At 51.8% G+C, this 23,711-nt stretch overlaps 1 protein-coding gene across 1 annotated transcript in view; it reads right to left on the bottom strand.

The window, feature by feature from the left end:
* Window positions 1-2,655: 2,655 nt before the first annotated feature.
* Window positions 2,656-23,711, bottom strand: part of ITPKB (inositol-trisphosphate 3-kinase B) — a 70,902-nt gene continuing 49,846 nt past the window's right edge. The window contains exons 3-8 of the mRNA XM_082047751.1: window positions 18,683-18,782; window positions 17,832-18,045; window positions 14,643-14,847; window positions 9,301-9,402; window positions 7,648-7,719; window positions 2,656-5,110 (exon numbers count right to left, since the gene is read on the bottom strand). Of these exons, the coding sequence (XP_081903877.1) occupies window positions 4,895-5,110; window positions 7,648-7,719; window positions 9,301-9,402; window positions 14,643-14,847; window positions 17,832-18,045; window positions 18,683-18,782 (909 nt within the window). The 3' untranslated portion in view covers window positions 2,656-4,894. The remainder of the gene's footprint in view (window positions 5,111-7,647; window positions 7,720-9,300; window positions 9,403-14,642; window positions 14,848-17,831; window positions 18,046-18,682; window positions 18,783-23,711) is intronic.

The raw sequence follows: 23,711 nt of genomic DNA, 5'->3' as shown, positions 1-23,711 counted from the left end.
ACTGCCGTGTGTGGGGGGCCAAGTCCCAAACCAGTGACGCCCGGGGGACTTCGCAGAGCGTCCCGCACAAGACCTGGGATGCCGCCCCTTCCCGCGGGGGAACGCACCCCCTCCCGCAGGACCCTTGCCGCTCCTGCCCGCCTTGTCCCCGGCGGGAGCGCTGCCACCTCCCGGCCCCCGCGGGAAGCGCCAGCATCCCGGTTCCGCCCCACGCGGGACCGCGGCAAGGGGAGCGGAGCGGGAAAGGAGCAGCCTGAGCACAGCCCCGTTTGGGGGCTAAAACCCAACGCGAGCCTTCCCCACCCAAACCCAGAGGGTGCACAGACACAACCCGTCGGCCCCCCAGCTTCCCAGCAGGGCATCAGCACACAGGGTACTTCCGAACCAGCCGGGACCCGGAGCTGTCAGGCACATCCCAGAGCGAGAGCGGCTCGTGTGAAGGGCATCCCCAGGCTGCTCACACTCTTACCCCCAGATGCTGTTTGGCCTCCCTGGCACCCCTCTGCAGAACCACTCCCACTACAGCACCGAAATCCTTGGGGTGAGATGCAAAGACAGCTGCTTTTCCACCCCAGCAGCTCCCCCTCACTCTCTTTTTGCCTCCAGCACCCAAGCAGAGCTGCAGCAGGCAGGGGGATGGGGTCCTGCGTGAAACCCAAAGGGGCTGCTGCCAAACTCCAGCTGCCAGACTCACCTTTTCCCCAGGGACAGTAGCAAGGGCTGTCCACAGAGAAAACCACATCGCTGGCAGCACTAACCCTGAAGTTGCAGCATTTCATTGCTCCACACCTCAGCATAAACAAAACAAAAACAAACAAACAAAAGCCCCAACACACAAACCCCACACCTTCACAGGATCACAGAAGGTTAGTGATTGGAAGGGACCTTAAAAGATCATCTAGTCCAATTCCCCTGCTGGAGCAGGAACACCTAAGAAGATGTCCAGGTGGGTTTTGGATGTTTCCAGTGCTCTGTCACCCTCACTGTGAAGAAGTTTCTTCTCGTATTTAAGCGGATCCTCCTGTGTTCCAGTTTGTAGCTTCGTTTATGGGCAGCAGCATTTAAGTAGCAGCAACTGAAGTAGTTTATTTAACCATTTAAAACCCACCTTTTGAGGTCTCATTGCTCAGGTAGTGCAACTCCCTCCAGCCCTTTTTCAGGGCAGGGGCTCTGGCTGGAGGCTCCAGGCAGTAGCACTGCCCTGCATCATTCATGGCAAGGGCAAAACACCTCTTGAGGGGCTTCCCAAAAACCCCCAAAGCCACACCAGCTGGGCACACTAACAACTCATACCATGCAGGCACCTATCACCAACCACAGCAAAGTCCTGCATTTTCAGACATTGCAACTCTTTGCTATATTTGGTTTGTTAAGAATTTGGTTTAGTAATCCCTGAAGTGGCAGGAAGCCTGGGGCTTTGCTTTGGGGGTGCAGCCAAGCCAGGTGGGGGGGCAAGCAGGGCTCTTGCTGTGGTGTGTGCCATGCTGGGGGCTGCCCCTTCCCAACCCAGGGCATAAACCTCAAGGTCAGCAAATGCCAGCACTCAGACATGAGTGGTTTCTTTCCCTTTTTCCTTTCCCCTCTCTCCCACAACATCGTGTTATTTGAGCTTTGGAGGCTTTTGTTTTCCTCCACAGGCAGGAAGAGGAATCATGTACCTACGAGATGCTCAGTGGCCCCCAAGAACTGGAGCTATAAGTAAAACATGGGCTGTGGGTAGCAATGCTGATTGTGTGAGCCAGACAGAGAGGAAACACATCTGCCTTTCTCACAGCCCACAAGAGACCGCTAAGAGCACGTACAGCAGCCTCCTGTCTATAATACTGCCAGTTCTTTCTCCAACCAAGAGGTTTCTAGTCTTTAAGTCCACGCTGGGTTTCTCTTGCAGTTTGTTTTAGGGGTGCCGTGGTGAGCAGCAGAGCTGCTGCAGGGACCAGACCCCAGGCCAGGCTGCTCCCGTGTGTCTGGGCATTAAATCTGACTTTCCTACGGGGCAGCCCACCTACCCCACTTGGTCACATCTGTCCCAGGACAAGCTCCTGCTGTCCTGTGCTTGCATGAACAACCGGGGGGACTGGAACTGCCTTCAGGCTCTACAGTTTCATTTCTCCTTCAGTGCAAAACTGATTTGGTGTATTTCGATGGCCTTTGATCCCAAGCACTCCTGGCACTGCCTGTGGTGTGGCTGTGCCAGGCAGCTCTGACGCCCCTGGGTGCTTTGATATCCCCCGGTGTGGAAATTGCAGGGGGTGGCACTTGGAAACAGCTCCGTGGGGAGCCGCAACAGAGCACTAGCAAAAAAACATAAAGACCAAAAAAATTCCTGGTGTGGAGCTGCCTTTGGTTGGCTTCTCTGGAGAAGGGGGATGGAGAAACTCAGGCCTCTCCCAGGGGTGTCCCCCACCCAGCCTGGACCCCCCATAGCCCCGGCTCGGCTCCCTGCAAAGCCAGTGCCTGTTTGTCATGATCCATCCCCAGCTCAGGGTCCTTTCCTACTCTTGGTTTTACGCGGCACTGCTCCCAGCGTGTGTTGAGGTTAATGAAGCTGGAGCCTGACCCCTTGCCAAAATCAGTGAGGACACGTAAGCCAGCTCCTGGGTCACTCCCAGGCTGCCACAAGCTGCAGGGGTGGACACGGACCACACACCAGGTGAATGCTTCCCATATGCCTTTATTTGCAAAGTTACAGGGTTGTTGTTGTTGTTTGTTTTTTTACAGGCACTGTGCGTTACTCTTTCAGACTGGTTCGGATTTTTCTCTGTACTACCCAATGACAGAGGCAGGAGTTTGGAGCAGGGAAAATCCCTCGTGGCAACTGTTCCAGCCTCCAGAAAGGCGTAAGACATCTGAGAGGAACAACCTGCTTCTTCCGAAGCCACAAAGCAAGGAATCTGGTTTATAAACAGGCTTAAAAAATAATATACATATATAAGAGCAGCTCGAAGCTAAGTACAGCAATAACTGGTACATACCTATGCATATCTGTTCACACCCTTTCTCCAAAGCTGGAAAAGGGATGGTTTAAAAACTAAAAACACAGTTAAAAAAAAAAAAAAAAAAAAGAGGGATTTCATGCATTAACTTTTAGTGTTTTGTGCAATTAAAATGGGATGAAAATAAATATAACTTAAAAAAACCCAACCTTTTCCATGACACTAATGGAACAGAGGCAAGTCTATAAGGCACTTCCACATGGGCTATTCTAGAAAGCCTGGCAAAGAGCTAAAACAGTGCAACCATTTACAATGGCACCAGATGAGCTGAAGACATCTGTTTGGTGAGATATGAACCAAAAAAATCCTTAGGAGACTTCAGTCCTCAGGAAAGAGGCTGGGGCATGGCTGCAGGTGGCTCGATGGCCAACTCCTGTTCTGTATTGCTGCCAGGAGAAGACTTCCCCCTGAGGATGCTGGACCCACTTAACAAAAACAGAGGGGCTCTGGAGTACTGCTCCTGGGGTGCAAGGGGAGACGGTGGGTTTGGGGATGGAGCAGGGTAAGGGATTTGCGGCTGTTGAGCTTCTGCACCACCTCCAGCACTGCACGCCCCTTCTGACCTCAACCCTGTGGCCTCGTCTCCCCGCCAGCCTCTCCATCACTGACCTTTAGCTCTGCTGTGCGCAAACCGCTTCGTTCAAATGTTCCAGGAAGTTTAAAAAATAGCCTCCGCCCTAAACAGGGAACTGGGTGTTTTCACAGGAGCGCAGAGGCCGTCCCCACGTCAGCACCAAGGAGCAGCGGCAGCCACCTCTGTGGGGTAAAAGGGAAGGCACAGGGGGGTGCCTGACCCCAACTCTGCTTCCCAAAGAGGACGAACCTGGCCACCTTGGGAACTGCTTTGCTGCTGTAACTCTTCGCTCACTTCTGACAAAAATTAGAGATGCTCCAGGCGGGAGGGTCACCCTGGGCCAGGTGCAGGCACTGGTGGCACTATCCCTACATATGTGCTTGGCTGCTGCCAGAAAAGACTGATCAACCTAGATGGCCACTTTAGGTCTCATAGTAGTCCTGTATAAGCTGTTTTTCTCTCCCTCAGCCCTACCCAAAGTCTTTATTCCCCATGGAGGGCTGGAGACCTCAGCTAAGGAGGGTTGGAGGCATCTCCTAGAAGAGAAGCTGGGTCTCTAGAGAGGAGCTCGAAGTGCTACCCACCACACCAGTGCACCCAGCACAGGGGAGGTGGGTGGGAAACACCTGGCCATGGTAAATACCTGTGCCTGAACACATGCCCACAGCAGGAGGAAAACCCTCGCCCTCCAGTGCCACTTGAAAATATAATAACTCAGCAACCTCCATGGGATGTCTTGAACACCAAGAAAAACCCAAATCTGCCCTTCTAGCATCTCTTAAGGACTCGGCGCAGCCAGTTCCCCAGGCTGAAAGCTGCTGGCAAAGGCAAGTAAAGGGCTCCTACCCCAGTATCCTTTGCCATCTCCAGGCCTTGTTCATGCACCATGGCTGCCAGAAGGTCCCGGCCTCGGCCACTCGGTGTTTTTGGGATGACGCTACAGATCCCAGTGCAGGGAGAGGCTCCTTCCTCCACCAGCCCTCTTAAAATCAGGCTGCACAAGGGACAAAAGCGTGAAGGGCGAAGCACACGCTTGCCCAAGCAACTCCTCAGGGCTGCTCCCGGCCGGCACAGCTGTGTGCTCCCACCAGCTCTGCAACAACCAGGGTTCAAGTTCAGCTTTTGTTCTGGCAGGTTAGCTCTCTATTTACATGGAGAGGGAAAATACAACCAAGACAACCTAAAAAAACCACAACAAAAACAAATTAAATAAGGAGAGTATAGCTTTCAAATGGGAAGGGCAGGGGCTGGAAAGTGTCTTGTAGTGCAGTTCAGAAGAGTCAGTCAGGGGCAGGTTGGGGGTAGTGGCAGAGTTGGACACGCGGCTTTAATGCAAGTCTTCGCTCTGGGACAACTCTGTCAGGATCTGAATGAGGTTGTCCAGCCCCCAGAGGTAGCCATCCTCTCTGTTCCCTTCCACCCAGGGCACGTTGTGCTGGAGAACTTGTCCCTCTGGCAGCGGGGTGGTTTTCCCAAAGTCAATCATCCAGACTTTGGCCTGTTCCTTCTTGTCGTGAATGAAGAGGAGGGAACTCCCGATTACCTGCAGAGAGAAGAGACCAGTTAGTGGTGCTCCTATTGCTCATCCCCAGCCAGCTTTGGGGCTTTCACACACCTTATCTCAGGCTGCATTTGCAAGAGATGATGCTGAGATTTTGCATGAGCAAAAGCAAACTCCGTGTGTCACCGGCTGTGTTTGCACATGCAAATCAGGTATTCAGACAAGTTGATTTACTCATACAAATCCCAGCTCTTGGCAGAAGGAGAGGATCAGAAAAACATGGGCATGGAAAATAGAGATGTTATTTTGGAAACTGAGTCAAGGTCCCCAGGGAAGGAATGTGATGAATTGTCTCAGCCTTCACATGGGGATTTTTTCCAAGGCCAGTTCTTTGTGACTGGCTTGTGCTATTCACACTCACTAGCCCTGCAGACATCACCACAGGGATGGGCATGCTCCAATGTGCATGCTTGCAATGTGCATGCTTGCAATGTGCTGTCTCCTGCCTGAAACACCATCCGATTGCACCCAGATTCCACCTAGAATATCCTCCTGGCTTTCACAGTGCTCTGGGGATGCAAGTAACAGAGCTGTATGTACATGAATTTCCTCTTCCATGAGTTCACTCAGCTGCATCTGCTTTGAAGGGCTCTTTCAAAACCCTGATGGGCCTTTGGGAAAATCCTGCAGCAAGTATTGGCCTGGCCAAGCCCATGGGTGCATTTGGGAAGGTGAAGCACCTCACCTCTGAAAGCAGAAGCCTCAAGGCCTGTCTCAGCAGGATAAGACCCCACAAGCCCAATGCTCACAACCCATGGATCAGAGAGATGCTCAACAGATGGGTACCTCCAGGTCAGCCCATCTGCTCTTCCAGGAGATACTACTACAGAAAAGTACCCAACGGGTATGCTTCAGAGCTGTCCCAATTGAAGGTGGCTTTCCAAATTATGTCCCATGTGCACGAACTGGTGGCTTATGAACTCGCTTGCCTAAAGAGGAACCTTGGTGACCAGAGTGCAGTGGCTGTTTGCAGACAGGACACACTGTGCTGAGAGCCAGAGCATCCCATAAGCTGTGCAGATACATGGAAGAGTGCAGCTCTAGGAGCATGCAGCTGGTGTCAGCCCTCCAAAACAGCAGCACTACTTGTTACCAGGGTCTCCCACGTCAGTGCTGTCAGCAGGGTTTAGTTTGAGGTTTGCCTTTAGACGAGGGTTTTGAATGGGAAGCACGTACTGTTTGCAAAAGCTATTATGAATTCACATTTTTGAGGAGACTTCCTCCCCCAGCACATCAGGAAAACATCCAAGGTCCAGAGATATGCATTATTTCCCAGAAATGCTTATATTTACCTCTTCTCCTTCTAAGCTCTTATAGCCCTCTCTTTAGCTGACATTCTTTGCTTGCCTATCCCGGGTCACCAAATCTCCTGCAGCTCCTTGGAGGAGTCCTGCCCAGCAGGGCCCCATGGAGGGACACGCAGAGCTTGGCAGACCTTCTGCTGTGCTTTGTCTCAAAGCAGGATGGAAAGTCAAAGCTGCTGCTTTTTAATTTTTAAGGAGTGGAAACTCCTTTCAAAACCTCCTTGAAAGGCTGTTTTGTTTCTGTGTTTTCAGACGAAACTCTGGCACTTGGTGTCAGGGAGCATTTCGTTTCCCGTGTTGAACTGACCTGAAACCTCCTTTTTGACATTTCCCTTCCAACTGCCTTACAGGCGCTGCTGTTGGGAAGCAAAGCCCCATCAGCCTCCAGCTCCTGGCAGGACCCTCCTTATGCAGCTGGGGACAAGGTGGCTCATGTGGCTCCAGCAGAGGGACGATGGCCTCTTGGAGCTGTGGCTCCTGCTCCCTGCGAGTTGAGGGTTCCTATGAGGCTCTTTTGCCCATAGACAACACATGCCAAGGATATGTGCTTTCGTGTTTTGTTAGGTAGGTGCAACAGCAAATACTCTTTGCCAAGGCTAAATCATTCAATGATTTAATGAAATTATAGAATAATCCAATTCCTGTTGAAACAGCAAAAAAATGTAGCGCTTCCTCTTTGTTTTCCCACCAGAACTGAACTTTCACTGTAGAAAATATTGATTTCACGGACACTTATTTCTGGAGGAAAGTCTTTCCAAGGGAAGAGCCCGTACTGTGGTGCCCCAACCAGCTCAGCAAAGGCAGTTTTAGGGTATCTGCAATTTGTGGTTACATTGAAGCCTTGCTTGAGCACATGGAGTAACTGGCAGCCAAATGACAAATGCATTCAGACAGAAAACCCCTATACTTTTACACTAAGGTTTTTTCACAGTCATATAAACGTACAAGCAGCCCAAATTCCCCCATATCACTTCTAATCTGTATCAACATCGGTTTTCAGTAGATTTGAGCCCATGTCAGATGCATGAACATTATATCAGTCATCAGCTGTATTTCCACAGAAGTATTAGATAAAGAAGGGTGTGAAAATATGGATACAAAAATAAATTCAAAATTGTAGAAATTTACAACCTCCGACTTTGACTTCTCTCCTTGGACAAACTGAGATTAAATCGTTTGCATTTCCAGGCAGATCTATATAAACACGAGTATTACCTCATGGCACCTGAAGAACGGGGATGTCTCCAGGGTAGCGCGGATACCCTTCAACCGGTTAAGGTAACTGCTCTGGAATTACAAAAAAACAAAAACAACAAACAAGCCGTCAGCACTGCAGGAAGCCTATGTAAAAACAGCTGGATGGGGTGGACAGGAAAGTCACCCCTCACAGCAGATGCCAGGGGTGTCCCTCAGCCACCCTGTGCTCAGCATCCTCCCACAGACATGACCCCTGAGAGGGTGTCCCATATTTTTGGGGATCCGCTTATCGTTTTGGTTTCTACAGCATCCTACAGCTCCTTTGACTTAGAAAACCTAGTGAGAGCATTTGCTTTTGCTGAACTGCTGCTTTCTGCAGACTTTCCCTGCTTCACCCATGGCGCTCCCAAAGAGGGAACAGCTAATTCAGCAGCCGCGCTGTACGTACATAGCCAGGCTGCTTTTTTCCTCCCACCTGTGCTCTTTTTAATGGGTCAACTCTTCAGCTCATCTGTCATTTTATCACTGTCAATCGAGCATCGTGAGACACTTCTGTAACTCTGTTTTCACACTAGTCAGGATGCAGGTCCAGACCCTGTTTGAGCATCCCTGCAAATTGCTGGAAGGCACTAAATGTTCCCAGGGGCCCTTTTGGTAATTCGGTTTTGAGGTTTAGACAGAAGGACTAAGCACAGGGAAAAAAAAGAAAAAAACCCACAACAAAATAAAAACAAACAAACAACAAAACAAAACAAAACAAAAACAATCAAACAAAAAAACAGTGAAAAAAACCCAGTAGTTATCTGGGCACTATAATACACCTAAATTTTCACACTTTGACTGCGTGGGCAGATGTGGGGGTCACTGTATTGCGATGGTTTGGCCAAGGAGCCTCATCTAGAGCCAGGGCATGATGGCATGAGCATGCTGCAAGCTCTTTGGGGATAAAACACAGCCAGACAACTTCATTTACAGATCCAGGAATAATACTTGGGTAACTTTTGTCAAAGGAAACATGCTGGTTTGAAGGAGGCAGTGCCAGGGGCCACTCCAGCTGCAGCCTTGGGTTTGTAGGCTTTGTATAGTGCAGCTTACAACAGGAGCACTTTGTCAAACAGGATATTTGACACAGTCTATGTAAATTGTTTGCAGCTACATCTCTCATTCTCCTGGCAACGTAAACTCAGGAAATGCCGACTGCAGCTTGCCCATGCGAAGGGTGCCTGGTGCAGGAACGGGGACGCCTTGGCCACCTGTCCTGCAAGACCAAGCGTGGGGCAGCCCATTCTGCTGGGGTGGGAGCCCACCTGCCCATGCCATCACATACTGGGGTCAAGGGTGGGCTCAGAGGCCACTGTCAGCCTAAGGGACAAGGGGAGCAGAGCACAGCTGTGCCTCCACAGTGGGGTTTGGGGCCAACCCTTGAGCATCCTCAGCAGACTCAGACCTGGTCCATGCAGTGTTGCTGTGGCAAACATGTCCGCTCCCAGCCTTCTGTTGCTCTCCCTCCGTCCCCATGCCAGGATGGCATTTCTTTTTGTCATTTTTCATGTTTTTTTTTTAGAGAGATTGCTCAGGCTACAGACCCTCATGGCAAGGAGCTGATGAGCTGAGGGCAGCCTCCACAGGAGGAGCCCTCTCCTGGCAGTCCCCCTATCATGTCCCACTCACCAAAACGTTGCGATTTCCTCTGGTGAACTCCCTGAAGGCCTCCATGACCTGTTCCTTTGTCCGTGTCTTTTTGAAGTCCCGGTTCACAGTGCCATCCTCTTTCTTGAAAAGAAGGGAGAGTGGTGAGCGGGATGGAGAGGGAGGGAGCTGGGGTGTTTCAGCAGCTACGCATGTCTCTGAGTAGGATGCAAGCAGCCTTCTCGGCAGCTGAAGGACTTCTCTATGGATGAAGGGCGAGCAGAGGCAGCAGCTCTCTGCTTTGCACACCTCAAACCATCTCACGGCTCTGCTGTATTGACCCCTGACACAAATGGCAAGTCTCCACCCTCATGCACTTGCCAAGGTCACCAACAACGTGGACAAGCTACCTTTCAACAGAGGCTGAAGACCATGTATTTCTGACCACACTGTGCCCAAATGGCTTCCCAATTGCTGCTGTGGCTCAGCACAGGCGCTGGTATCACAGAATCATAGAATCACTTAGGTTGGAAGAGACCCTCAAGACCATCGAGTCCAACCATAACCTAACTCTGGCACTAAACTATGTCCTTAAGAACCTCATTTACACATCTTAAACACCTCCAGGGATGGTGACTCAACCACTTTCCTCAGGCTGCAGCCCTGCTCAGGGAGGAAAGCAGAGAACGATCTTAGCAGGAGAAAACTGAGTGTGGAGAGACACAACATCTTAGGAGCAAGTACAAAAAACCCTTCATGCAAAGTCCTCCGTGAACCACTGCAGCAAAGACATGAAGGCAAGGAGCCCGCCCCACATCTGTCTTGCCTCACCAGTCCTTTGATAGCCCACAGATAGGAAACCTTCAAAGGCAGCAGCCTGGCACCAAGAGGCACCGAGAGCCTTGTGCTCTCCTCTGCTTCTTCCACAGACGCACATCCCCGCTTGTCCTGCTGTGGGGACAGCATGGCTTGGCCCACTGCAGGGACAGCACGCAGCCCTGGACCCAGAGGCTCCTGGCCAAATCTCAGGGCAGCTTTGTAGGAAACTCCCCATTTCCCTGGTCGAGCTGGGTCTCTGATTTTTAAATCAGCATATTTCGTTGTCCGGAGCGGCTGTGGGTCAGGCAGGCAGAGCTCGCTTCCTGGATACAGGGGTTATTTTAAACCACACGTGCTCATGCTCACAGCTCCGCTCGCAGAGCTCCATCCCACCGCTCCGAACGGCTCGTTTGCACACAATAGAGCGAAGGGACAGAGGCCAGAAAGACATCCTGTGGGCTGGGGAAGATGAAGTAAGGATGAAGAAGCAAAGCAGAGGCTGGGGAAGGAAAATAGCACAACGAATCACTTGCCCTGGAGATTTATGTGCCCTGGCAGGACCTTGAGACCCATCCAGGAGACACCTGGGCAGAGGGCTGGCCCTGGGCATGGCGGCCAGTCCAGCCTGGGGGAAGGCTGAGCACCCAGGCTGCAGAGAGCTGAGCAAGGTGAGCCCAGCACCAAACCCACACCTGACGTGCAGTTTGGGATGAATCACACAGCACACTTCCAACGTGCGCTTTGTGTGAGTGTTAACAAAGGCGATAATGAAAAGCAACATGCGAAAGGTCTTAGTTTCCAGGACAAACTTTGTTTGCACAGGGTGCAACCAATGCACCCAGCTTCTGACCACCAGTGCTGCCACAGGGTACAACAGCTGCCAGAGCAGCCATCAGCAGGGCCAGGGATAACCCTTTCACTGGAAACATCCCTGCTGTAGGAGCCAACCTGCCGATGGACCAAGCGGAGCCAGGCTCTCTGCTTTCGACTGTGTCTCACGAGGCAGCAGGCAGCAAGGAGACCTTACTGAGGATGCTCTGGTGGCACGTGCGCAATGTACAGGGGAAGGGTGCTACACCGCTATATGTCCGTCATGTGAGCCCTGACGTGGTAGTTAAGAAATCAACCCACTGTATCCCCGGGAGAATGACAGATATCAATTTGGGGAAGTGCCACAGCATTAATTGCACATGTAAAGAGCACAACTTTCCACAAAGCATCCAAGAAAGGAGATGGACTTCTAAGTGCTCCTAAAAATAAATGAAAACCACAGATGGCCTTTCAGATAAGGCAATCTAAGCTTCAGGAAAGCCAAGCAGCCGATCTGCAGTGCTGCTCCCATCATTACCCGCCTCCCGCGGTTTCCTTGCCCGGCCAGACGTTGCTGCCGCAGCGCTGACGACCGCCACGACATTTACAGGTGTCCGAGCCCCGAGGGGGCTGGCTTCCACACAGCAGAAATGTGAGGGGGGCTGATAAGGGCTATCGTAACCTCCGCCCCACCAGCGATTCCAGTCTGCGCTGGCGTCACTGGGGCAGGGTTCGGGTCAGCCGGCTCTCCCTCCGGCCTCAGATGGGGCCACCCGTCTCGGGAAAGCCAGGTGACGGATTTCAGGGCTGGTTCTGGGACCAACGCAAATATCCCAGCCCCAGGGAATATTGTGCCAACCATGGCCTTGCTGCAAGCAATGCTGAGTGACTCTCAGACCAGAGCAGGAGCTTGAGAGCAAAACTTTTTGGAATGAGCTCCAGTAAGCTTCAAGTGGGTCACCAGGAGTCACTTCTATTACTTTTAGCAGGGTAATTTTATTAATAGCTACTGTTTTGAACAGTTTCAAGCTACTCCAGAAAGCCAGATGAGTGCCATTATCTCCTTTTGCAGAGGAAAATTTTCGTTTTTAATGAAGAATTGGATTCTCAAGGCCACCTAGGAAAGCAAGAGCTCAGCCAGGAAAGGGTCTTCATCCTCATTCCCACCCGGAGCTGCCTGTTCACCCCACATGCCTGCACTGTCCTGAAGGCTCCACCTGCTCCCCTCCTTCCCCTGTGCCCCCTCCAGCCCACGCACTCAGGGCCAAATCCTGCCCTTGCCTGGGACAGGAAGATGCTGCTTGTATCGGCCTCTGGCCAAGAACAAGGGCAGATTCACCCCTGCTCATCCCAGGGAAGCATCTGCAGCAGGAAATAAAACATGAGGAGACTTATCTTTAAAAAATATTCTCCCAAAATTTTCTCTGAAGGCTCAGTGCTTTCCCTAATGTGGGAACTTGACCCCAGAAACAGGGCAAACACAGGGATATGGCACAGCATGAACAGCTCTACAGCCCTGCTGGAAAAAAAAAGCTAGTTGGGAACCAGCATGAACTGTTAATGCTTTAGCTTAGGGGAAAATAATCCAGAAACTGAGGGATTTAAGGAGAATTACAGTAATTAGAGCCTTGATCAAATTAGTCAGGCCCTAGCAGCAGCAGGAGGATTACTCCTGGAGGCCAGCACTTCTCAACATTTTTCAATTAAAGGGCCGCCTCACCTCTTTGAAAAAAATCCACCGCTCACATCGTGCAGCAGCTTGCTTATGGCTGGCTAAAACAGAGGTGCAACTCTCGCCACTCCTTTATGGCTTTTATTTCCCTCTACAGTGTGTTTTTGGCCTGTCTGGGAACATGATTTTGTTGTTAGTTTTTCATTTTTCATTTCAAAAGGTCCACATACGACCTGCTTTTGTTGTAAAGGCCCCTAAACATCCAAGATCACGGGCTGAGGAAGATTGCTGAAGACCAAGGACGTATCATGTTGGACTATAAATAGACAGATATTCCTGATTACAGCCAGAAAGCGGGGAGAAGAAATAGTGCACGGGAGCTTTGGTCCCAATTGGCCTGCTCCATTTTTATATAGCCTCGATTTTATAATAAGCACCAACAAAACAGCAGCAATGGGAATGCAAAATAGCAGCAATGGGAACTAGGCAAAGGGTTATCCTGAGCCAGAGCAGCTTGCAGGCACCCACAGCAGAAAAGGGACCCAAAGTAGGCACCCACTGAAAACCTCTGCAGGGGACTGTGACCAGCAGCATCCCTGGCAGGGGCACCTTGTGTTACTCAGGTTGGAAAACTCAAAGGGTTCAGCCCAAGGGCTGCTCCTTGGGTTTCTGAGAGTGATTGAGTTAGATGCGATGTCCTCTGCCGGTCATGAAACAGTTGAACAAAGAAGGTGCCCTCCTCTCCACATGCAACGTGCTACACTGCGCTTCTCACAGCTGAGGACTTCATCCTGCACAGCAGGACAGACAGACCCCTTCCCGCTGGTGGTTTGGCACGTGTGTAACCAGAAGCAGCAGCTCCAAGTGACCCACTCCTGCTATCACCTTTTAAACCCATGGTCTAACATCAGCATTTCCTTGCAGTTTGACTGGTGAGGTCAAGGGAAATGATACCAGGAAAATCTGCAAAACCTGGTGTAAAGCCTTTTTCCAGGGAATGGCTTAGTTTCTTTTAATTCTGTCATTTTGACATCACCATCTCCAGTCAGCAGAGGTGAAGAAGTTTAAGGCCCCAGAGACCCAGATAGGTATTCTGGGAAAATCATGGCCAGCTCATACATGTAGAAATCGAGCAAGCAGCTGCCCTGAGCTACTACCTGGGCCCCTATGGTGCCTCAACCTTGAGTTACTCTAAGTACAACTTGATTGAGCTCCCCTCAGCTCCCAAGTGAATGCCATGCCCAGGCATGTGCTGAAACCCTTAGCCCAAGCGTGAGATTACCTTTAATTCATGTTGGCTGACTATCAAAAGTCATATGCCATAAGTCATTGCTAATGCTCACCCAAGTCCTCTATCACTAATAGAACGGCTCTGTGGTAACAGGCCTAACTCTGTTCAAGTGCCATCCCAGACATCTCTCTTGCCATACGTTCTGCTCGCCAGGAGAAAAACTCCTGGGCTGGCTCATCTGAGGGGGACACAAAAGCATCCCAGCAGGTATCCCCAGGTATCCCCAGAAACGTGAGCGTTAGCTCTGAGCAAGTGCAGTCAGCAAACTGCAAGTGTCAGCAGAAAGTGCTCCTGGTTTTGTTCACCTCATTTCATAGGGCTTGGTGGCTGAACTTTCCAGGACAGGGACGTAAATACAATCTCCTCACTGACTGCAGCTAAACTCACAGCTCCAACCAGAGATCAGCACATGTTCACGCGGGGATTTGGATTAATGGCTCAGCCTAGCAGCACAGCAGTATCAAAAGCAAACAACTAATGGGAGCCTTCAAGTCGGAGCATGGCACTTCGCATTTCACAGTCAGGGAAATCAACCGAGTGGCTGATTTAATGAGATTATGGCTAAAACCGTCCTCTTGCATTGATGCCCTGAGCTCAGCCTGTGCTCTCAGATGAGCAGCGCTGCCCCAGGTCAGGTGCCTGGCAAGGGTGGTTTGGCTGCAAGGACCAGGGATGTCGTGATGTGATATGATCTCACCACTGGCCTGTTGTGTGCATCTCTGTGTGTGGGTGAATTTGGTTACTGAACACTCCAGCATTTCCCCCTGCTCTGCACACCTGGAGCAGCCTCACCTTTATCCCCTCGATCCTGAAGCCCAGCGTGGCAGTCGAGCTGATGGTCTCCCTCCACTGCATGTAGCGGGGCTTGGTTACTGCCCGCAGCACGTTCTCCTCCTCAGTGGGGGCATCAGGGTCCACCTCAATCATCTTCTGGTACATGTCCTTCCTCAGGCTTGGCTTCTTCCGGGCCTTTATCAGCTCCTCCTCCAAGTATGTCCTGCAAGGAATGAGTGGGGGACATTAGCAAGGCCACTGCACAAGATGCCATATGGCCACAGAAAGCCCTTGTCCCAAAAATCAGGTCTGTCCAGGACAACTGATCCCTGGGGAGTAGAGCAGTGTGGGAAATAACAGATCAAGCCTGGTTGCAGGTGAATTGATCCTGATTTAATTAGCACCCCAGCATCAACACTTGGTATCTTCTCAGTTCATCAGGGAACCAAAACCAGTTTGGCAATAACAAGGGAGGTTATTTCTCACAGATGCTCACGGCTTCATCCTGGGGGGCCTGTCCCTCAGCAAACCTGAACAGTGACGCTCACAAACCAAACATGGCTTTCAAGATACGCTCAGGAAATTGCACGTATGCCTGGAAACCAGCTGGGCTGAAGGTGGGAGGGAGTCTGCCACATCCCAGCCTCCGGCATTAGCAGCATCTGCTGCTCCCTCTGAGGTGCGGCCAAGGCGGGCAGCTGCTGCCAAAGCTGCTCCTGTGCCTCTTGTGCCCTTTCCTGTCCCCTCACCATGCAGGGCCATGCCTCACCGGCTGCTAAACAGGGTGCTTTCACATGAGGCTGTTTTGCTGATGTTTTGTTTCCTAAAACAGGTCAGTTTTAAGTGAACTATCTAGCAAGAGCTTCCTGCACAGGAGGATGAGAGGAAGGGATGCGGCCTTGGCCAGGTGTTTACCATCACCCTCAGGACCACAGGGCACTGTTGGGACAGAGGCAGGAGGATGGAGGGTGCAGAGGAGCATGCAAAGACCTTTGTTTTGTGCATCCCTCAGAGGAGCACCACCCTGTGCCAGAGCAGACAGGTGGAGAACTTCTGCACTCCGGCATGCAGAAAACCATCCACAAAATAAGGCTTCCTGCAGCAGTAATAAACCACTGTGTAACTCCTCTTGTGGCACCCAAACCCACCCCAGCTCAGCCCAGCAGGTGCCCAGGCTCTCTTCAAACAGCTCACCAAGCCAGGCGAGATGTCCCAGCAAAACAACACAGGAGTCACCTTGCCTGTAACCTCCCTCACCTCAAATCCATACGCTCTTTGCTTTCCACTAGCCATGGCCAGCTCTGCAGAGGGGCCGTGCTCTCTCCTCACATCACTTGTGCCCAAATCCCAGCACTAAGCGTGCGGTTCACCTCCCGACCAAGCAAAATGCACGGCGAGGGTGCTAGGCAGACTACGTAGGATGGTGTTCCTGTGTTTCCCACAGGCTTAGCAAGGCAAACTGTCTTTTCTCAGGACAGGCATATGATCACTGAGCAGACATCTCCAGGACATCAGCCCCTTTGAAAAAACACTGCAGGTAAAAATGATGAAGGGCTTCAGCTGAGATCACCAAACCCACGACTTTTGGGCAGCTGGAGTAAAATAGCAGAACAAAGCAGCTGGGTGCTCAGAAGTGCTGCTCAGGTTGCTCAGAAAGCTAGATTTCCTTTTGATGAGAATGACAGATTGTTTGTGTCTGCGGTTTTGTCCCCCTGCATTGCTCCAAGCTTGAACCACCACCAGAGCTTGAGCTGGGCAAAGTTCTGTCCGGGGGCAACTGGAGGAGGCTGCCTCATCCTGAAGCTAGGCTGGCAGGGAAAAAATGAGCCTGTATCAGCCTGGCAGCAAGCTGCAGGATCAGAGGACATGTTCAATAGCCCCAAGGTTTAGTTTATATGCCAGAGCCTCTCCTGCCTGGCTACAGGGATGCTTCACTCCCCAGCATTAGCCCAATTCATTTTCTCTTACCAGCTCCTCCCACAGCACCATCTTATTTAATGATGGTGTTGCCTGGGATATTTGCCCCTGTTGCCTGCTCTGCCTGTCTTAGCTTCAAAAACCCAGGTGCATGGATCACCTGACCTATGATCTGTTTGTGGGAAGCTTTCCTCCTCACAGACACAGCCTCAGGAGCAACCAGGCAGCATGACGAGCAGGTCTTCTTCTGGTGGCTGTCACCTCCAGATCCAGAGTGGGTCCCGTCTCCTTCCCCCAGCAGCAAGGTACATGCTAGCTGGGGCCCCATAGCTGCGCTGGGGCCCCCTGCCCTTCTCTCCACCCCTCCGGTGGAAAGTATTCCTCGCCTCTTCCCTGACGACAGCTGGAGACGCCAGTTCGAGTTTCACATCAGGAGTTTAGGAGGGGAAAAATAAAAAGATTCCTCCCTCCCACAGAAACCATCAGCTTTTCCAGCAGCACAAGCGCCTCCACTGCGTTGAGCTGCGCCTTAGCCAGCAAGGGGGCTCTCAACCCTCCCTGCCGCCAGCCTGCAGCAGACCCAGGGTCCAGCGGTGGCCCAGGGCTGCTCCAAAACCAGCAGCCACCTGGGGTGACCAGCCCTGCTCACATTTGCTCTGGGACACCCTCATCAGCTGTGGCATAAAAACTGTTGCTAGCCAAGTGGCTGCAGCCTGGGATGTTGGCGTATCTGTAGATGGTTCTTGAGAAGGACATGGGTAATGTTGCTCAGCTGCTAGGAAATGTTTCAAGAACTTTGCATAAAAGGCACTAAACCACTCAAGTGTGCGTGGGAGCAAAGGGTACGCAGAGGAAAGTCTCTTGCTCATGGAAGTTATGCCATTCAAGTGTCTTTATTTCACCCCTCTGGCACCCTGGGCAGGATCTCCCACATCTTCTGCTCCTTGCCCCTTGTCTGTGTCCCCCTGCAGCAGCGAGAGGCAGGTTGCCATCCTCCTAAAGGCTGCTGTGCCATTCTGGTGTACTCAAACCCAAACAGAGTGCTGTCCCTTCTGCTGCACCAAAGCATGTCCCCAGCACAAGGGACAGTCAACAGGAAAGAGCCTGGTGTGTCCTTCCCACACCCAGGCTCTCCCATGGCTCTCTCCTCATGCTCTAGGCTTAGCTTAGCCCGAAGGCAGGTGAGCCTGGTGTTCTCACTTGCAAGTTTCAGAGGGTTTTACCCAGGAGATGCATTCACTTTGAGTATCCCATCTTAATACTCAAACAAATGTCCCCAAAGCCACTCACCTGACCCCCATTTTGCAGTCCATAACGCAGGGGGAGTCAAATTCAGCCAGCAGATCTTCCATCTGGTTGTATCGCTCCCCGTCCTTCACAACATCACCATGGTAGGCAGGAACATAGGGCTTCAGGACATCGTTCATCAGGCGGTCAAGGCAGCGCTGCTCCGATTCACAGTGCTTCTTCAGTATCCTGCCATTGGCTGCTGCCTTGAAACTACCTGAGGGTGACAAGGGACAATGTGGCACTTGCTTTGGATGGGGGACGATGCTGTGCCTTCCCAAAACAAGGGCAGCCCAACACGTTGGAAGCATCTCTCTTTATGCTTGCAACAAAAAGAGTCCCCACAGGCTGGGACTTAAAAGCTCGGGCTGCCAGATTCACATTGTGTCAGGTTTATGGCCAGCAATGTCACACCTTAAACAGGGCAGAGACCTGCCCTGCAGCACCCAACACACTTGCTTCACCGCCTCGGTGAACTTCATGGTAGGTTCAGCCCTTGTGGCTTTGTCCCTATGCTCATGTATGGGGCATCTTTGTGCTGGGCAGCATCGCATACTTTGCTGTGGATCAGCAAGAGGGCTTGGGTCCCACCCAAAGGACTCAGCTGCTTGAGAGAAAAGCGTGACGCTACACAAGGTAATACCCGCTGGCACTGGGAGCCTGAAAGCACACAGCACTGCACCTCCACGTCACCCTCCCCGGCACTTAGGTAAGTCACTCTCCTGGGCTAGAGACATAGGAGCTGAAATCTGTGAGATTCGTACCGCAGTCAGAAGCGATTCTGGAAAATAAACTCATTAACCTGCTATAACAAAGAGCCTTTCCACCGCTCTGCCCCTCCCCACGCTTCATACCTGCGTGTCCCGCTAGCTGGATCCAAGGGTACTTCTTCTTGAAAGACATCACAAATGGGGACCAGTGCACCATATTTTTGATCTTCCGCCATGATTTGCTCTAAGGGAAAAAAAAAAAACAAACCCAAACTTGAAGGTGAATGCGATGTTTTAAGCTTTTACATTCTGTAAAGTCACTTCAGGCAGCACGCAGCTGTTTTGGACAGGGGAGGAGGCACCGGAGCCAGCGCAGGATGGAAGCAAACAGAGAATCTGCTCTTTTCTCATTTTCCTGTGCCAAGCCAGAGCCTCTGGACCTTGACTCTATGTTCGAAAATCACGAATAACTTCACTGAAGAGGAGGGTGTTACAGTGTTGTTCCAGCTGGCTGCTTCTGCTGCAGAGGGCCCAGCCATCCGCTTTACCTTGTCTCTGCTCCCCGCATCCCTCCGCAGAAGCAGCAGGAACATTAACCCATCCTTGGGTGCTGCATTAGATCAGGGCAGACGGAGCAGGGGAGGGAGCCCAGGATTGCTACCCGGCCACAAAACTCAACTCTGGCTCCTGCGGGGAACAAGAGCGGCTCTCGCACTGCCGCGCAGGGGCTCGCCGCCCGGCTTTTGTTCCCCACCGAAAGGCAGCTGCTTTGTGCATTAAGCTGGCAACCCACGTGCGGCTGATCGCCTGCTCTGGCCCATCCGTAACTACATTGTAGAGAACAATTCCCTTCTGACTTGTTGTGCTTCTCGCCAGATAGATTGCATAAAACTATTTACATGACTGTAACGAGGGCTGCATCAGACATACAAAAGCCTCCTTCGAAGGCTCTTTCCTGCTAGTTTTTCCCTGGATTGTTCTGGGGACTGTGCCACCAGTAAAAGGCAGGGAGACAACCTCTTATCTCAGCACAGAGGGCGACGGTGCAAACAAACCAGGCAAACAATATACAACGGTGACAATGGAAAAATGCCTTCTTGCAGGAGCTGGAACAAACAGACGGCATAGTCCTGGCTGCTCCGAGCTACTGGGTTCAGCCGGAAGCCCACAGATAAATTATCCTCATTTGCTCTGCTCCGAAGGCATGGGAGGGAGCCTTCCAGAAAGCCCAAGTAATCTCCTCCTCGTGCTGGGAGAACTGGCCCCTGTTCCAGTAATGCTTTGCAGACAGGCGGGGAAGAGCCAGCAGCCCCAACTTGCAGTTTGGACGCTTGTCGGGGGGTGAACTCACGGCGCAGGAATCCGTGCTGGGAACTGCTGACATGTTTAAGCAGCGAGGAAGAAGCCAGACAAAGATGTTAGTGTCTAAAGCGTGGAAATTACATTGGGTTACCCCTGCGCTGTGCACCAGCCCTGCCGGGGAGCGGGGACACATCACATGGAGATGCAGGGGCTGCCTGGGCGGTGGGGACCAGGGGCGGGAAAGGGGAAGAAGAAAGGTCCTTCCTCACCTCCCAGCCCAGGAGGAGCAGGAGGGTGGCCCTTCCCTGGATGACTGCCTGTGGCCGGGAGCGTCCTGGCGTGCCCTGGCACTGGGACAGCAGTGCAGGAGTTTGGCAAGCAGCTCCCCAAGCGCAGGGTGACACTGGGCAACCCCTTCGCCGGGGTTCCTCCGCGCCACGGGTTTGCTCTGCCACCCAGCTTGCTTGCTTTGGCAGGGAGGTCGGGCAGTTCCCTACCTGACATGAGGATGAATGTTTTTATTTCCAAACGGAGTGCCAGAACTTGTGCGCTTAAGCTGTTCTTTGTTCTCCTTTTGGCAGAGAGCGAGAGGGAAGGCGGGGGGGTGTCCCCTCCTTTTGTTTTTAAAATAGTAACATCGAGTCCTGGCTGATGTCATGAAAAAAAATGGGGAAGAAGAAGTCTCTGAGGGAGTTTGGACTCCAGATGAGTGGGACCCACCTCCTCTGAAACAAAGAGAAGGAGTCCTCCCCCCACTGCACAGCATCATAAGTCACTCAGTCCCAGGAAACATGCCAAGGCAACGCGTCTTCCCAAGCCAAGATTTTGTTTTTCGGTGGTTACAGCTTTATAGCTAAAACCTTGAGGTACTTCAAAGTACAGGCAGAATGAAGGCAAGCGTCCCCCTAAGCAAGGCAAGGTGTCCTGCCTTTCCCCTGCCGGGGCTTTCCCAGGAGCAATGCGCTCCACTCCAGCACCGCTCCCAGCACGGGGTAATGGCCCCAAAGTCCACCGGGGAGAAAAAACACCACAAAAGCCTATCTACTGAGCTGAACAAGACAGAAAGCCAGCCACTGAGCACACTCGCATGCGGAACAGGTAGCATGTCCCCATTCCTCTATACCGGAGGGAAACACTTTCATCCAGACACCGCCTGCTCCAGACACACCTTTGGCCAGGCATTTCCAACCCAAGTTTTAAGAACACATTTAAGGACATGTTTTATAGAGAGGCTTGAGGCTGCTTTGTCCCTCCCAAATCACTCCCAACTTGCTGGAAACAGGCTGCCAGGCAAGTCATTGCCGCCCCAGGGGTCACCTGCAATTCTGCTTCACGCAGCCCTTTCCCGCCGGCTTCAGCGGGGTACTTCATGATGGCACTTCCAGGAGAGAGGAGGGACCGTCCCCTCTGTGATTCCCTCAGGAGCTGTCAGATTTTTGTTTTATACCTGACCCCACTCTCAGTGTTGCGAGGGAAAGTTTGTTTCATCAAAAGGAACCTCTCCCGTGCCCTCAGCACATCGCACGTTCCTGCCCAGCATGCACAGCTCATTTTGCAGAGCAGCTTGCTGGGTCCAGCTCTTGTGGCGGGGTACATACCTATACAAAATGTCCTGTTGCTCTGTCATGGGAGTGCTCAAAAGGCAGTGAGATTTGCAGGGGCAGCTCCCTAGCAAGCCAGCAGCTGAACGACTTCATCTCTCCACTCTCTGGGGCTGCCCACCCGCTGCAGAGGAGAGATGGAAGCTGGACCGTGGAGAAGTCACACTGGCCAATGCCCCCAGTGATCCTGCCACCCCCTTTGTCTGAAGATAAATTCTCCCCAGGTAAGGAGTTGCTCTAAAAATTCACCCTTTGTACTTTCCCTGTAGTTTCAAGAGTGATGTTACGTGGCTGTGAACCAGCAGCAGACTCCAACACAGCCACTGGGGATGGCTGAGGGCTCCCAGCACGAGATCTGCATTTATTTGAACGCTGGCATGGATTCAGACAGAGGTGGACATCTCAAAGCCAGTGGCTTGGGATCCTGGTGATGCCAACACCCGCGTCGGGCTCCTGCAGGTGGCCACGGAAAATCAGACATGAGGTTCACACCTCTCCAGGTTGTCTTGGTGGCCACGTGCAGGCAACAGCACCTCTGCACGCAGCAGCCTCTGCAAAGGGAGTATTAAAGCTATTTACAACAAAGAAATCTGCTTTAACTCAGCTTGTTGGGAACTGTAAGGCCGTCACCCCCAGACTCAGCTGTAACTTTTGGTTTATATTTCAAGGAGTAATTTGTGCGTAGGTCCACGCGCCCAGGCACATGGAGGAGTTACCTGCAGGAAGTGCCCTGACTCAGACTAAAGGGTTTTCCATCATAATAGGAAGACTAGCTCTCCAGGTAGCATCACCAAGTGATGCTGATGAATACGTGCCCTTCTCATCTGCCTGCAAGAAAGTGAGCATGCAGGTTGTCACGCCAAAAGCTGAGCACGCTTCCAACTCTTTTGCCTGATCAAAGCCCATGACTGCTTGTGGCACCCTGGCACCCCGCCCTCCCCCAGATCCAGCTCTGCGCTGGCTTTCCCTCCCAGAAAACTCCCGAAGCCGTACTGACCGACTGTGCTCTTGCACACACAGCAAGAGCACAGAGCCTGTATTAGCAGGGAATATGCAGGAGGTGTCTGATGCAATTCAACACTTTTTATTTAAAACCTGTTTCAGCATCAGCAAATGCTGACTGATTAGCTGTTAGGTAGCAAATTATTTAGTGACTCTGGAAACAGATTTAGTGAGAAGCAGCACCGTTTTCCCTAATCGCCTGCCACATGGAAATGAAGCTGAGCAATCACAGTATCACACAGTATCACAGTATGTTTGGGATGATCAAAAGATCAGCCAGTCCAATCCCCCTGCTGGAGCAGGAACGCCTAGGTGAGGAACATGTCCAGGTGGGTTTTGAATGTCTCCAGAGAAGGAGACTCCACAACCCCCCTGGGCAGCCTGTTCCAGTGCTCTGGCACCCTCACTGAGAAGAAATTTTTTCTCAAATTTAGGTGGAACCTCTTGTGTTCCAGTTTGATCCCATTACCCCTTGTCCTATCATTGTTTGCCACTGAGAAGAGCCTGGCTCCATCCTCATGGCACTCACCCTTTATATATTTATAAGCATTAATAAGGTCAGCCCTCAGTCTCCTCCAAACTAAAGAGACCCAGCTCCCTCAGCCTTTCTTCATAAGGGAGGTGCTCCACTCCCCTAATCATCTTCGTTGTCCTACGCTGGACCCTCTCCAGCAGTTCCCTGTCCTTCTTGAACTGAGGGGCCCAGAACTGGACACAATATTCCAGATGTGGTCTCACCAGGGCGGAGTAGAGGGGAAGGAGGACCTCTCTTGCTCTACTAACCACCAATGGTCAGAACCAACTCCAAAAATGAACTTTCAAGGGTTTCTGCAAGCACTCTGCCCTCCCACAGCTGCTCGCTAGCTTGCTTTCACTGGCTGCACAGTGCCATGCCCAGACCCCAGGGTGGGATATGGGCCAGAGCAGTTAAGCCCTCCCAGCAAGCACCCACCATTGGTCAGTGGGAGAGGAGTGCTGGGAAAACAATTTTATCTGCTGCATGTTTAACTTTACTTATCTGAAGCTTAAAGCAAACTCTGGGCTTTCCCCATATATCAATAGAGATTCATATGGAAAGAACAACATAGGAGAATTTAGTGCCAACCCAGAAGGTCAGAGGATATATTGTGCTTAATTAGTTTAAACAAAAAAGTGACTGATGAGCTCAGCGCCCGCTGTACATTTTCCCTGTAGCATATGGCATTCCTTTAATGTCTGCTTGAAGATGTGCTGCTCTGGGACTGCCTGTCACCTCCCTTTCCCAGTGT

This window comes from Streptopelia decaocto, assembly GCF_964273445.1.
Source record: "Streptopelia decaocto genome assembly, chromosome: 3".
Classification (NCBI taxonomy): domain Eukaryota; kingdom Metazoa; phylum Chordata; class Aves; order Columbiformes; family Columbidae; genus Streptopelia; species Streptopelia decaocto.
The sequence above is the reverse complement of the archived record's forward strand: the minus strand, read 5'-3'. Positions and strand labels throughout refer to the sequence as shown.